The sequence below is a fragment of the Cherax quadricarinatus genome, chromosome 42, assembly GCF_038502225.1.
Source record: "Cherax quadricarinatus isolate ZL_2023a chromosome 42, ASM3850222v1, whole genome shotgun sequence".
NCBI classification, from domain to species: domain Eukaryota; kingdom Metazoa; phylum Arthropoda; class Malacostraca; order Decapoda; family Parastacidae; genus Cherax; species Cherax quadricarinatus.
The window spans coordinates 1191777-1207582 of NC_091333.1; the positions used below are offsets into that span (position 1 = coordinate 1191777).

Below are 15806 nucleotides of genomic sequence, written 5' to 3' on the forward strand. Positions count from 1 at the left end.
CTTCCTCTGTAAGCCACACGTGTTGCAAGAGGTAATTAAAATGCTGGGAGCAAAAGGCTAGTAACCCCTTTTGTATAAATTACTAAATTTAAAAAGAAAAACGAAAGTTTTTCTTTTTAAGTTACCCTACCTCGGTGGGATACAGCCAGTTTGTTGAAAAACAAATATGTTATTAACATGTATTAAATAGTTTATATTAACAACAGTGCATAGTGATAATCTGAGAAGATTGTTCTCATTATTTTGATAATTTTTTCATATTTTTGGAGATAGTTTGCATTCAGAAGGGAGGTACTACCATCCTACCAAGTGAGTGTAAAATATAGAAGCCTGTAACTGTTTTACATGATGGTAGGAATGCTGATATCTTTATTTCTGTCTCATAAACATGCAAGATTTCAGGTATATCTTGCTACTTCTACTTACACCTAGGTCACACTACACATGCATGTACAAGCATACATATATACACACACACACACACCAGGAAGTATGTGAGGAGCTCAACACGAGATTTAAGGAGACAGAAAGGACTCTGGGAAGACAGAACAGAGGGGTACACCAACAAGGGATATACCAACAAGTGTTGGATGAAATACACACAACCGAGGAGGAGGTGAAGAAGCCGCTAAGTGACCTAGATACCTCAAAGGCGGTGGAACCAGACAACATCTCTCCTTGGGTCCTTAGAATGGGAGCAGAGATGCTGTGTGTGCCACTAGCCACAATTTTCAACACATCCCATGAAACTGGGCAACTACCTGAGGTATGGAAGACAGCAAATGTAGTCCCCATTTTTAAGAAAGGAGACAGAAATGAGGCACTAAACTATAGACCAGTGTCACTGACGTGTATAGTATGGAAAGTCATGGAGAAGATTATCAGGAGGAGAGTGGTGGAGCACTTGGAGAGGTACAAGATTATAAACGACAACCAACACGGATTCATGAAAGGCAAATCCTGTGTCACAAACCTACAGGAGTTTTATGACAAGGTAACAGAAGTAAGACACGAGAGAGTGGGGTGGGTTGATTGCATTTTCTTGGACTACAAGAAGGCCTTCGACACAGTTCCTCACAAGAGATTAGTGCAGAGGCTGGAAGATCAGACACGTATAACAGGAAGGGCACTGCAATGGATCAGAGAATACCCGACAGGGAAGCAACAACGAGTCATGGTACGTGATAGGGTATCACAGTGGGCACCTGTGATGAGTGGGGTCCCACAGGGGTCGGTCCTAGGACCAGTGCTATTTTTGGTGTATGTGAATGACATGATGGAAGGGATAGACTCAGAAGTGTCCCTGTTCACAGATGATGAGGATCAGGAAGGACTACAAAGTGACCTAGACAGGCTGGACACATGGTCCAACAACTGTCTCCTTGAATTTAACCCTGCCAAATGCCTGATCATGAAGATCAGGGAAGGACAAAGAAGACCGCAGACAGATTATAGGCTAGGCAGCCAAAGACTGCAAACCTCACTCAAGGAGAAAGATCTTGGGGTGAGTATAACACCGAGCACGTCAATGGAAGCACACACCAACCAGATAACGGCTGAAGCATATGGGCGCCTGGCAAACCTGAGAGTAGCGTTTCGATACCTTAGTAAGGAATCATTCTAGACTCTGTACACTGTACATCAGGCCCATACTGGAGTATGCAGCACCAGTTTGGAATCCACACCTGGTCAGGCTTGCAACAAGGCTAGTTCCAGAGCTAAGGGGAATGTCCAATAATATTTTCACTGTAATAAAGTTGGTAGAATTACCGACAATATGTAAAGTAAAAGGACACAAGTGCAACTAATGTGACATTTATTGTGGCAACGTTTCGCTCTCCAGGAGCTTTATCAAGCCATTACAAACAATACATGGACACAGAGGGTATATAAAGGCTCAGAGTGAGGTGAATACTAGTGAGGTACCATTTCGATGTTCACTAGTGGTAGTAGTAGTAGTAGTAGTAGTAGTGGTAGTGACAAAAGTAATACAATATGGTAGAGCAATTAATTCGTACATGAGTAAAAGGATATAAAAGCTATTACTTGGGTAACATAAAAATAGGTTGGACAAATATAAACTGGAATGAGGCAGCTTGTTTCAGTGTTCACTCTCTGTGCTTTGTGTAGTATAACAGGAGAGACTATGTGATGGCAGGGTTTACTGTTTTCAGGAGGATTCTTGCTAAGACTTCGGAGATGGTGAAGCTGCCGTTGTTTTGTTTAATTGTATTCGAAACAGCGATCAGTGCTGATTCAAGGCACTTGCGTGTGCGGAAATTATTTTCTTTTATCACTAATTGGGCGTCTCTGAATTTCATAAGATGATTGGTGGAATTTCGGTGTTGTACACAGGCGTTGTTTAAGTTGTCGTTCCTCGACACCCGCCTCAATGAACACATATACGCATGCAGGAACGACAACTTAAACAACGCCTGTGTACAACACCGAAATTCCACCAATCATCTTATGAAATTCAGAGACGCCCAATTAGTGATAAAAGAAAATAATTTCCGCACACGCAAGTGCCTTGAATCAGCACTGATCGCTGTTTCGAATACAATTAAACAAAACAACGGCAGCTTCACCATCTCCGAAGTCTTAGCAAGAATCCTCCTGAAAACAGTAAACCCTGCCATCACATAGTCTCTCCTGTTATACTACACAAAGCACAGAGAGTGAACACTGAAACAAGCTGCCTCATTCCAGTTTATATTTGTCCAACCTATTTTTATGTTACCCAAGTAATAGCTTTTATATCCTTTTACTCATGTACGAATTAATTGCTCTACCATATTGTATTACTTTTGTCACTACCACTACTACTACTACTACTACTACCACTAGTGAACATCGAAATGGTACCTCACTAGTATTCACCTCACTCTGAGCCTTTATATACCCTCTGTGTCCATGTATTGTTTGTAATGGCTTGATAAAGCTCCTGGAGAGCGAAACGTTGCCACAATAAATGTCACATTAGTTGCACTTGTGTCCTTTTACTTTAAATATTTTCACTGATATTTGCAGATAATTATGGTTGTGGTGGTGTTAGGTGATAGTTGTAGGTCACATTTTCAGAACTTCATGTCATATGTTTACACAGTGTACAGGGTACATCAGCCTTGTCCTCGCATTTCTAAAGTAACAAGCAACAACACTATCTTGTAAGGAATGGAAACTGTATTAATTTTTAATTTTGACCAATTACTAAGCTTAAATAAAGTTGTTTAGCATTTTTGGGGCATCCATGAACAAAAACCTAATTTTCCACGTGCGCTCTTCAGTTCATTTTACACTTTTTTTATTTAGTTATTTCAGTGTTTGATAGTTCAGCTTAGTTTGTTCCCATTCAGTTTCTAACTTCACTGGCCCTTTCTCACATTCATTCATCTCATTCCTTTCTATTACCTGTTTCTTGTGAGTGTTCATGACTTGACCTGGCCTTTTCACTTTCTCTCCTTTCCTTTTGACCTGTCTTCTGTATTTTCATTGCCATCTATGTCTTCTAACTCTCCCATGTCCTGTTTCCTTATATTTCCTCATATTTTCTGCCTTCTTGGGGACAGCTGTTAGTAAATATTTTACTTTTGTTTTTACCTTTCCTCATAAGATATAGGAGATGAAATATGATATAGATTACTACATGTTTCATTTACTTGCGGATACTACCATAGTCTGTCTTCCTCTCATTTTTCCAGTCATTTCTTTTCATTGTTAAAAGGCATACTATTTTTTCCATTATTGATTTTACAGGCTAAAAGCTGTTATCCTACCTCAACTCATTTTAGTGCCCAGTCTTTAATAGTCAGCAAGGTATAGTACCATACCCCATAATGCAACCTGCAACAGCCAGATAATATCTGTGTACCTATTTACTGCTAGGTAAACAAGGGCAAGAAGAATTGTGCTTAATCCTTTGAGTGTTGAGACCCCTTCTCGCAAACTTGTTGAAGAATTTAAAAAAAAAAATATATGTATGTACATATTTTCATATGAAATGATAGAGAATCTTCTTCCAAAGGTAGTGAAACCAAAAGTTCGAAATGTGAAGGAAAATTTATGGAATTATGCTCTTGCTAAGTTAGCCGTCTCAGTGATATTTACGCATTGGTAATTTTGCCCACTCTGAGACCTATTTTGGGCCAATTCCTTTGTTCCACTCGACCAAACTCATAACTATTTCACTAGAACTTCTTTTATTCTATTGATTGAGTACAAGAAACTGCCCATTTACCTATTTCAACTACACAAAAAAAAGTGATCAGAAATTACTAATTTTGCCAATTTCACATAAAATTCAAGAAAGGCCAATTTCAAAATAGGGGCCAGAATAAACAATGCAGACATTCCTGGCACTAAAGTAGCGTTTTCTCTGTTTATTAGTCGCGTCTTCAGGCCTCTCTTGTATTATGCTTGCTTTTTGTTTTGAAATTTTTATTCACACAGAAAAATAGATGATTTACTGTTATTCAGACTACTGCATAATTGTAAGAATTGTATAAATAATACCATCACATTTATGAATGTATATTAGACCCACCAGTTGATGTGTATTGGATGCATGACGTGATTTGCTTACTGTTGAATATCATCTAACATTTCTGCTACCTTGAGCTCAGTCTCAAGCTACTTTTAGCCTGTAAACCATTCAAAATCACCTCTATTTCTGTAATATATCTTCACTTCTATCAAATGAGAACAAGAAAACGAAAATACAACCATAAATACCATACACAAATACACTACAAAGTCACTGTTTTAAACCAAAAACACTTGCAGTTTTTTTTTCACACAGTGCTTCCTGCAGGATTTTTTTTATACTGTTGATACTGACCACACAGATCCATTCTCTCATATGTAGGCCTACCAGCTTTCTCTCGCAAGATTTGAAGCTGCTAGAATTTTGGTGTTGTATCACGGGACTGACACTGGCTTTAAAGCTGTAATTTTATGGCACCGACACCGAAGGAGTTGATTTGGCTAGGAAAAGAAAATATTATTCGTTTCCTTACTGTTCTTGAATGATTATGTTATTTGATTATTTGCCTTACTGATATTCTTTATTGAATCTTCTTATAATCATTAATTATAATCCTTAATATCATTAATTTTAATCAATATAATTTATTGAATATCCTTATAATCATAAGCTCTTGTGATCTATGCCCCCTCAAGGAAGGTTCCTTGATGTTGGTGAGGGGCTCTTGATTTAGGGAATTGGATCTGTGCTCCAGTTCCCCGAATTAAGCCTGAATGCCTTCCACATCCCCCCCCCCCAGGCGCTGTATAATCCTCCGGGTTTAGCGCTTCCCCTTGATTATAATAATAATAATTGTGATCTATGCTTGGCTCTTTGTCTTTGTTATTAGTTGTTATAATCTATTCCAGGTATGTACTTAATAATTGCTACTTGTTCTTTTAATCTGTTACTGGTACTTCTTGTAATCCATTCCTTATTCTGTATCTTTATTATTTGTCATATATTCTGTTTCTGGCTTTTTGCATCATCATTAGTTCTTGAAATCTTTTCCAGGGTTTTTATCCATGTTATTAGTTTTTGTACTCTTTTCCTGGTACTTTATATTTGTTATTTTTTCTTGTAATCTACTCCTGGAGCATTTACCATCATTAGCTATTGTAATTTATACCTGATTCTTTGCCTATGTGACTGGTTCTTATAATCTATTCCTGGATCTTACCACTGGTATTAGTTCTTAAAGTAATCCCATATTCTTGTAATTAACAAATAGTTTAAGATCATGACAAGTATTTGGTATCTGCTTCTCAAATGTGATAGGCATCAAGGTTGTATAAATTTTCAGATACATGTACTGTAATTTGTTATATTGGGGTTCCTTAGTTTTGTATAAGCAGCCTTGCATGTGTTATTTATTTGTTTAGTACAAAGATTTTATATATGTTGCATATGACAAGATTAATAGAAAGTTAAAATTTTCTCAATTCTCAATTACAGTGTGGCTCTGCTACAAACACTTAAAGAATCCTCGTCAGAGAGAGGATATGCCTAGTCCTTACAGTATTGTTACTGCACTTGTAGATCGAATAGATTTTAATCAAGGGTCAATTCTGCGACCCGATAAGGATATCAGACTATCTGGACATGTTTCATGGGCTGGTCGGTCATCCTTGGAAGTCATCATCACGGTGGAACAGAATATTGATGGATTATGGAACCAGGTATTGGGTCCTAGATTTCTTTTTATTCCATTGAACTTTGTTATTTTTTTAACTATTACTTAATTTCACAACATACTCATAAATTGGAGATTTGGCTCTAATCAACATTTTGGTCCTTCTTATACCATTATCAAGTCATATTTCTCCAATTTGGGGGTCAGTTGCAAATTGTTCCAGCCTTGGTGAGGTTGCTTTTATTCTACTTACCATAAATCATTGTACAGTGGACCCCCGCATAACGATCACCTCCGAATGCGACCAATTATGTAAGTGTATTTATGTAAGTGCGTTTGTACGTGTATGTTTGGGGGTCTGAAATGGACTAATCTACTTCACAATATTCCTTATGGGAACAAATTCGGTCAGTACTGGCACCTGAACATACTTCTGGAGTGAAAAAATATCGTTAACCGGGGATCCACTGTACTGTACTTGTGATGGCTTCATAATTTTATCAGTTCTTTTTATTTATAATCACTTACCTATCTTTATTACTCTATAAATACAAAATCTCGAAACATACTGGACATCCAACAGTACATGTTCAAGATGAAGGAAATACATTTTGTATTTTCACAGTAAGTTTTGCAAGCTAGTATGTTATAAGGAGTATATCCTTCCTAAGATTGCTAGTTAGTGTATTATAACGAATATGCCCTTCCTACAATATTATCAAATATATGTCCTTAAGACTGAAAGCTAGTATGTTATAAGGAATATGTTCTTTGCAAGATTGCAAGCAAGTCTGTACTAAGGAACATGTCCCTCCTAAGATTGTATGCCTCAAAAGAGACATGAAAGATTGGATTTCTGTTGTAACCCCCTAGTACCAATTTAAATTTTAACAGTACTGTACATATTTCATTAATCTTGTGATTTAAACTTTGTGTTCGGATGCTCTACTGTACTCACAAGAAAAAGCAATTCTTCCTTTTCATTCAAGTGTAGTCTTAGCCTATTTTACAATTACTGTTTATATACATGATGTTGGGATTCTTCATTCTTGTTTACAAACTGGTTAAATTTTATGTACATTTTCAACCTATCCTTATTTTATGCCATTTGTTTTCTTATGCATTGTTCAGTGTCATTTCATGAACATTTCCTGTGTACAAAAAATACACCATAATTTTATTTATCCTTCCTCTGTAAGCCATGCATCTCGCAAGAGGTGACTACAATGCCAGAACCAAGAGGCTAGTAGCCCCTTCTCCTGTATGAATTACCACATGTAAAAAAACTTACATATTTTTTTTTTAGTCACTCTACCTTAGTGGGAGACACACTGTGTGTTAAAAAAAAAAAATCTTTTAGGTTAGAGTAGGTTATGTATGGTTTGTAAAGCAACAAAACCTTATATTTATAAGAGATATAAGATATAAGCGACTATTGGCAGAAAGGTGGGCTAGTGCAAAGATGAGTAGTGGGGGGGTTGAAGAGGGTTGGAATAGTTTTAAAAATGCAGTATTAGAATGTGGGGCAGAAGTTTGTGGTTATAGGAGGGTGGGGGCAGGAGGAAAGAGGAGTGATTGGTGGAATGATGAAGTAAAGGGTGTGATAAAAGAGAAAAAGGTAGCTTATGAGAGGTTTTTACAAAGCAGAAGTGTTATAAGAAGAGCAGAGTATATGGAGAGTAAAAGAAAGGTAAAGAGAGTGGTGAGAGAGTGCAAAAGGAGAGCAGATGATAGAGTGGGAGAGGCACTGTCAAGAAATTTTAATGAAAATAAGAAAAAATTTTGGAGTGAGTTAAACAAGTTAAGAAAGCCTAGGGAAAATATGGATTTGTCAGTTAAAAACAGAGTAGGGGAGTTAGTAGATGGGGAGATGGAGGTATTGGGTAGATGGCGAGAATATTTTGAGGAACTTTTAAATGTTAAGGAAGAAACAGAGGCAGTAATTTCATGCACTGGTCAGGGAGGTATACCATCTTTTAGGAGTGAAGAAGAGCAGAATGTAAGTGTGGGGGAGGTACGTGAGGCATTACGTAAAATGAAAGGGGGTAAAGCAGCTGGAACTGATGGGATCATGACAGAAATGTTAAAAGCAGGGGGGGATATAGTGTTGGAGTGGTTGGTACTTTTGTTTAATAAATGTATGAAAGAGGGGAAGGTACCTAGGGATTGGCAGAGAGCATGTATAGTCCCTTTATATAAAGGGAAAGGGGACAAAAGAGACTGTAAAAATTATAGAGGAATAAGCTTACTGAGTATACCAGGAAAAGTGTACGGTAGGGTTATAATTGAAAGAATTAGAGGTAAGACAGAATGTAGGATTGCGGATGAGCAAGGAGGTTTTAGAGTGGGTAGGGGATGTGTAGATCAGGTGTTTACATTGAAGCATATATGTGAACAGTATTTAGATAAAGATAGGGAAGTTTTTATTGCATTTATGGATTTAGAAAAGGCATATGATAGAGTGGATAGAGGAGCAATGTGGCAGATGTTGCAAGTATATGGAATAGGTGGTAAGTTATTAAATGCTGTAAAGAGTTTTTATGAGGATAGTGAGGCTCAGGTTAGGGTGTGTAGAAGAGAGGGAGACTACTTCCCGGTAAAAGTAGGTCTTAGACAGGGATGTGTAATGTCACCATGGTTGTTTAATATATTTATAGATGGGGTTGTAAAGGAAGTAAATGCTAGGGTGTTTGGGAGAGGGGTGGGATTAAATTATGGGGAATCAAATTCAAAATGGGAATTGACACAGTTACTTTTTGCTGATGATACTGTGCTTATGGGAGATTCTAAAGAAAAATTGCAAAGGTTAGTGGATGAGTTTGGGAATGTGTGTAAAGGTAGAAAGTTGAAAGTGAACATAGAAAAGAGTAAGGTGATGAGGGTGTCAAATGATTTAGATAAAGAAAAATTGGATATCAAATTGGGGAGGAGGAGTATGGAAGAAGTGAATGTTTTCAGATACTTGGGAGTTGACGTGTCGGCGGATGGATTTATGAAGGATGAGGTTAATCATAGAATTGATGAGGGAAAAAAGGTGAGTGGTGCGTTGAGGTATATGTGGAGTCAAAAAACGTTATCTATGGAGGCAAAGAAGGGAATGTATGAAAGTATAGTAGTACCAACACTCTTATATGGGTGTGAAGCTTGGGTGGTAAATGCAGCAGCGAGGAGACGGTTGGAGGCAGCGGAGATGTCCTGTTTAAGGGCAATGTGTGGTGTAAATATTATGCAGAAAATTCGGAGTGTGGAAATTAGGAGAAGGTGTGGAGTTAATAAAAGTATTAGTCAGAGGGCAGAAGAGGGGTTGTTGAGGTGGTTTGGTCATTTAGAGAGAATGGATCACAGTAGAATGACATGGAAAGCATATAAATCTATAGGGGAAGGCAGGCGGGGTAGGGGTCGTCCTCGAAAGGGTTGGAGAGAGGGGGTAAAGGAGGTTTTGTGGGTAAGGGGCTTGGACTTCCAGCAAGCGTGCGTGAGCGTGTTAGATAGGAGTGAATGGAGACGAATGGTACTTGGGACCTGACGATCTGTTGGAGTGTGAGCAGGGTAATATTTAGTGAAGGGATTCAGGGAAACCGGTTATTTTCATATAGTCGGACTTGAGTCCTGGAAATGGGAAGTACAATGCCTGCACTTTAAAGGAGGGGTTTGGGATATTGGCAGTTTGGAGGGATATGTTGTGTATCTTTATATGTTTATGCTTCTAGACTGTTGTATTCTGAGCACCTCTGCAAAAACAGTGATAATGTGCGAGTGTGGTGAAAGTGTTGAATGATGATGAAAGTATTTTCTTTTTGGGGATTTTCTTTCTTTTTTGGGTCACCCTGCCTCGGTGGGAGACGGCCGACTTGTTGAAAAAAAAAAAAAAAAAAAAAAAGTTAAGAAAATTAGAAACTTAGTGACATGTGTGGCAGTTTGGTGTCTTCATGAACCCAGACAACATTAGAATCAGCACATTTTTTATGCATGATGTGAGGACATGCTGACATTGCAAAACCTCAAGTTGTGTTTCCTCAGAATTTAATATTTTTTTTTTTTTTTTTTTTTTTTTATTTATTTTTTTTTTATTATCACACCGGCCGATTCCCACCAAGGCAGGGTGGCCCGAAAAAGAAAAAACTTTCACCATCATTCACTCCATCACTGTCTTGCCAGAAGGGTGCTTTACACTACAGTTTTTAAACTGCAACATTAACACCCCTCCTTCAGAGTGCAGGCACTGTACTTCCCATCCTGGAGATGGGAAGTACAGTGCCTGCACTCTGAAGGAGGGGTGTTAATGTTGCAGTTTAAAAACTGTAGTGTAAAGCACCCTTCTGGCAAGACAGTGATGGAGTGAATGATGGTGAAAGTTTTTCTTTTTCGGGCCACCCTGCCTTGGTGGGAATCGGCCGGTGTGATAATAAAAAAAAAAAAAAAAAAAATAAAAAAAAGTGAATACCTGTTTTGAATTGAATAAGAAACTAGAGATAAAATGGATTTCTGTTTTATTGAGAATTATTGTAATGAATATTTCCCACTGGCAAGTAGCTGCATTGTCTTATATGCAGCTGAAAGTCAGAAGTTGTCACTTCATGCATGAAAAAAATAATGAAGAATTTAACAAAATGCTTAACAGTGGGTTTGGCTTAATGTAAATATTCCAATCCCCCAAAAGTTATAAAGGTTAATGTTGTAGGTAAATACTCATCAGTGAGGTGAAGGAAATATTTGAATATTTTGGTGTATCTCAGAGTTGTTGTGTAACTATAACCATTTTCTAATACTGCTGCAACTTTCCTGCAGGTTACTCGTGCAGTGTTTGTCATGGTTGCTCGGGATCCTCTTAATCAGGGCTCAGCTTTAGTTAATAAACTCACATGTGAAACACCTCAGGAGCAAAAATTGTATCAAGCTGGAGAGATAAACAAGTTGCATAGAAAACATATTCAAGAAGTGAGCCTATTCAAAGTGCCACCAAATGAGACAGGTTTGTTACAAGATTTTTCATTTCAGATTTTGCGTTTGAAAACATTTTCACTTTTTATTGATTGGTATTATCCTGTATTAATGTAAAAGCATTTAATTTGTAAGGAGTAATAAGTAATCAGGTTTGATCCAAGGAAGAGGAAGATAGCTTCAATTCCTTTGATGAAGAGTTTTTGAGCAGTATCAAGGCATCATCTTAAAGGGTCATTCCTTGGTAGAACAGAAAAGCATAAACAGTTTCTCAAGTTTAGCCAGTAAATTGAAAAATATTCTTTGTTGAGGAGAATTAGTATCCATTTGTTTAAAAAAAGATAAAAACATTATGAGGAAGAAGGACATTGATATAGGTGAAGCTTTTGGTATGAAAATGAGTATCCAGCACAATAAAAATTAAGACACACATTAATATAATACCCTAGGTAGTAGGTTGGTAGACAGCAACCACCCAGGGAAGTACTACCATCTTGCCAAGTGAGTGTAAAACAGAATCCTGTAATTGTTTTACATGATGGTAGGATTGCTGGTGTCTTGTTTTCTGTTTCATAAACATGCAAGATTTCAGGTACATCTTGCTACTTCTATTTACATTTAGGTCACTCTACACATGCATGTACAAGCATATATATATACACAAACCCCTCTGGGTTTTCTTGTTTCTTACTAGTTCTTGTTCTTGTTTATTTCCTCTTATCTCCATGGGGTAAGTGGAACAGAATTCTTCCTCTGTAAGCCATGCGTGTCGTAAGAGGCAACTAACATGCTGGGAACAAGGGGCTAGTAACCCCTTCTCCTGTATACATTACTAAAGTTAAAAAGAGAAACTTTTGTTTTTGTTTTTGGTCCACCCTGCCTCAGTGAGATACAGCCAATTTGTCGAAAGAAGATTTAAGTAATACATGTACTGTATTAATGGTTTAGAAGAGCTACTGATATGAGACCCTTCAAGGAAGGTCCAATTTTTTATGCAAATGAATTGGAGCCAACCTCCTGATTCTTGGATCAAAACTGATTGCCTCCCATTTTCCAGGCACTTTATGATTCATATGGGTTTAACACCTCCCTTGTAAATCTAATATAATGCTGGGAGGAGTGTATCAGAAATACAGGGGATACATTAGTGTAAATTGCAATGGGAATAAAAGAAAAAATAAATATTTTATTTATTTTTTTTTATAAATGTGAGAATGGAGTCAGGTATAATAACACTTGTCAGAGTGCATAGTTCCAGAATGCTTAAACATATAAAACACTGAACTCTCTTGTATTTAATTTTCAGCATAACACAATGAGTGGTGGAAGTTGTCTTTCATCTGCTAATTGTAAGACAGATGCTTTACCTAACTGAACTTGCTTAGTAGTTAGAGAATTTTATGGAATAAAATTTAGAGGGTAGAAATTTCAGATGGTTTTAGAGTGTAGGTGAATGGGTAAAATACTGTTTAATAAAGAGAATTCCAATTAGTAATGCACATAGGAGAGAGAGAGGAAGGCTGAAAATAGTAGATGAACAAGGCAAGAATGTATGAAAGTGAAACTTGTGCACAGTGTTGTGTAAGGACAGAAATTTTTGGTGGATTGTTCACCTACATTCTAAGAAGTAGCACACTAGATACTGTTCATGATAACTTCAGATTTCATGGACCATTATGAATGCTGTAGTTCTTAAAAAATACAATGGAAAGTACAGTGCCTGCATTCTGAAGAAGGGGTGGGGATATTTGCAGTTTGCAAGGGCATCTGAACTGTAGTATGTATTTACACACCTCTGGCAAGACAGTGATAGAGTGAATGATGGTGAAAGTGTTTCTTTTTCGGGTCACCCTACCTCGGTGGGAGACGATCAGTGTGTTAAAAAAATATTTATTTTATTCTGGGTATTGATTATTTTGTTTAAATTTGCATAATTGTATGAATATACTTTTGTTTCACTGTAAAGAAAGATTCGTCTCTTTTCCAGAGAAAACATTGGTTCATGAGCTGTTTATGTCAATGGCTAATTCTAAGGAACTCTCATTCTCTTCAAAGAAAAAACCTGAAAATTCTATTTGGCTTGAAGAAACCAAACTGAAAAACCTAATCATATGCCATCCTGAGGTAATAATTTGCTACAGTAGTACTACATTCTAAGGAAACTCCCATGCCATGCACAGCATTTTGAGCAGAGTAAAACTAGTATTTACTAATTACTTAATTCTAGTACAAGTATTTTAGTATTGAATGTAATGTGTAATTTTAATTTGAATGACAATTCAGCATAACTAATTCCTGTATATAAAGTGGTTTAGATTACAGTGAGGAAGTAGTAGTTAAATAAGTTAGCAATGTAAGGTGCAGTTGACATAATAACGGTGGGAGACGACCGACTTATTGAAAAAAAAAAAAAATACATATAACATGATAATTTAAAAAAATATTATGATTTGATTTACTTTTCCCATAAAATGCAATTCTAGCAGCAGTTTCCATGAACGTGTAATAATTTACGAATTTTAGCTAAATAATGAGCTTATAACTTATATTTAATGTTATTTGAGGTTCAGGAAATATATTGGAGATAATATTTTTGATTCTTCATTTAGGTTGTTCCGTATTTTGGGTCCTTTGAGCTGCTTGGAGTGTTTTAATATTATCTGTAAAAAGGTGTCTCATTGTCTTTCAGTATGTGACTAATAAAATATTGATTTTATACTTTAAGACAAACTCCAGATTGATTTTGTTAGAATTTTACCTAAACCCTCTTCAGCACAGGAACCGGTTCAAGAAGGTGTTTGGAGGGTTTATCATGCGCCAAGCTTATGAGTTGGGGTGGGCATGTGCCTTTACTTTTAGGTCAGTAGCATTTTCAGGAACCTGTGTTTATAAATTGTTGATAAATTCACATGTATTTCCCTTGCTCTGAGATATGGCTTTACTTTCCAAGTACAGGTGTTAATACTTACTAATACTAACATTGAAATACTATTCTTCAACTCTTTCAAAAGCAACATCCTTGAGACTGCAGCCATGTTGGTTTCTCAACCATGCAGGTTCTCTAGTGGACTGATTGTAAAATAACTCAACCTCTTTTGACATGTTAAGGTTATAGTGCTCCTTTTATCTTAAACAGTAATACGTCTTTTCATAAATAATATTTATACAAACTATAAATATTAAATTGAGTAAATAACTTAATGCAACATGATGTGATGGTCAGACATTTCAAAATGAGATGTAATGTGCTATGTAAAATTGGTACAAGTGTTAGTTTCTTAAGACTAACTTTAATTTTTTTTAGTTTTCTCCTTTTCATGTGTCTGTTTTTAAAGAGTTTATTTTACTGTATTTTGTAATGTATTATTTATGGAGGTTCATGGATATACATATATGCATGAGTGTAGAGCCATTATGAATGCAGTAAATTACTGTAATTTCGAAGTACTATATATTTACAGTAGTGCATTAGAATTCTAGTAATGACAAGTTGTCTTGAAAATTTGATAGAAATTAATATGATCATTTGTTATAAAAATAGCCAATTGCTTTGATTTGCCTACACTTGTACTTTCCAAGGTGTCACTGCTATAAACCCTTCTTATAGCTAAACCTTGAGGCCCTCTTAATATGTTGCACCTTGAAAGTGGAAACTAACTGGATTGATTGTTAAATCAACCATTCATGGTATATTATTTTATTATTGCTTTGTTGTGTATATATACATATGCTGGGGGGGTGTATAAATCTGTAGTGGAGGGAAAGCAGGGTCGGGGTCACTCGAGGAAAGGATGGAGAGAAGGGGTAAAAGAGGTTTTGTGTGCAAGGGGCTTGTACATCCAGCAGGCATGTGTGAGCATGTTAAATAGGAGTGAGTGGAGGCAAGTGGTTTTTGAGACCTGATGAGCTGTTGGAGTATGAGCAAGGTAACATTTTGTAAAGGGATTCAGGGACTTGAGTCCTGGAGGTGGGAAGTACAGTGTCTACACTCTAAAGGAGGGATGGGGATTGAAGTTTTGGAAGGGCATCTGAACTGTAGTAGTTATGCACCTCTGGCAAGACAAAGATAGAAGTGTACTAACATCACAGTTCAGATGATCCTCCAAACTGCAGTGTCCTCACCCACCTCCTTTAGTCTAGGCACTGTACTTTCCACCTCCAAGTTTCAAGTCTGGATAACCAGCTTCCATGAAACCCTTCATAAATGTTGTGCTCACATTCCAACACCACGTCAGATCATAAAAAGTCACATACCACCTCTCTGATCTGACACACTCACAGATGCCTTTTGGGTGCTTAGGCATCTAGCATTCGAAACCTCCTTTACCTCCCTCCCTCCAACCCTTTCTATGTTTTATGTATATTGTAATTTTTATACTGTATATTAGCAATGCTTACATTTTCTGAATGATCAGTATTCTAGATTTGGTGGTGCCCTCAAGCATTCCAAATTACAGTACTCTTACTCTACTGTATTTCTAACTACAGTATAAAGTACATGTAATTGATTTGTAATTAGGAAAGGTTTATTTCATGTTACCTACTAAAACTTTTAGTAACCCTCTTCATCTGATTTTGATTACAAATACAGCGTACTTACTGTAATCTGTCACTCAAAACTTCCTGGCATTTACTAACACAAAGTTAATGCATGCCTTTTCTTGATGCTTTAATCCCTCATATGCATAAGTATACGGTAGGGTTATAATT

At 36.8% G+C, this 15806-nt stretch overlaps 1 protein-coding gene across 3 annotated transcripts in view; it reads left to right on the forward strand.

The window, feature by feature from the left end:
- Positions 1–15806, forward strand: part of LOC128695570 (acyl-coenzyme A thioesterase 9, mitochondrial) — a 41355-nt gene that overhangs the window by 8950 nt on the left and 16599 nt on the right. For 2 of the 3 annotated variants that reach the window (XM_053786260.2, XM_053786261.2), the window contains exons 6-8: positions 5978–6201; positions 10944–11127; positions 13084–13220. In XM_053786260.2, the coding sequence (XP_053642235.2) occupies positions 5978–6201; positions 10944–11127; positions 13084–13220 (545 nt within the window). Of the gene's footprint in view, positions 1–5977; positions 6202–10943; positions 11128–13083; positions 13221–13869; positions 13956–15806 lie in introns of all 3 variants that reach the window. The other variant, XM_053786259.2, reaches the window with a different exon arrangement.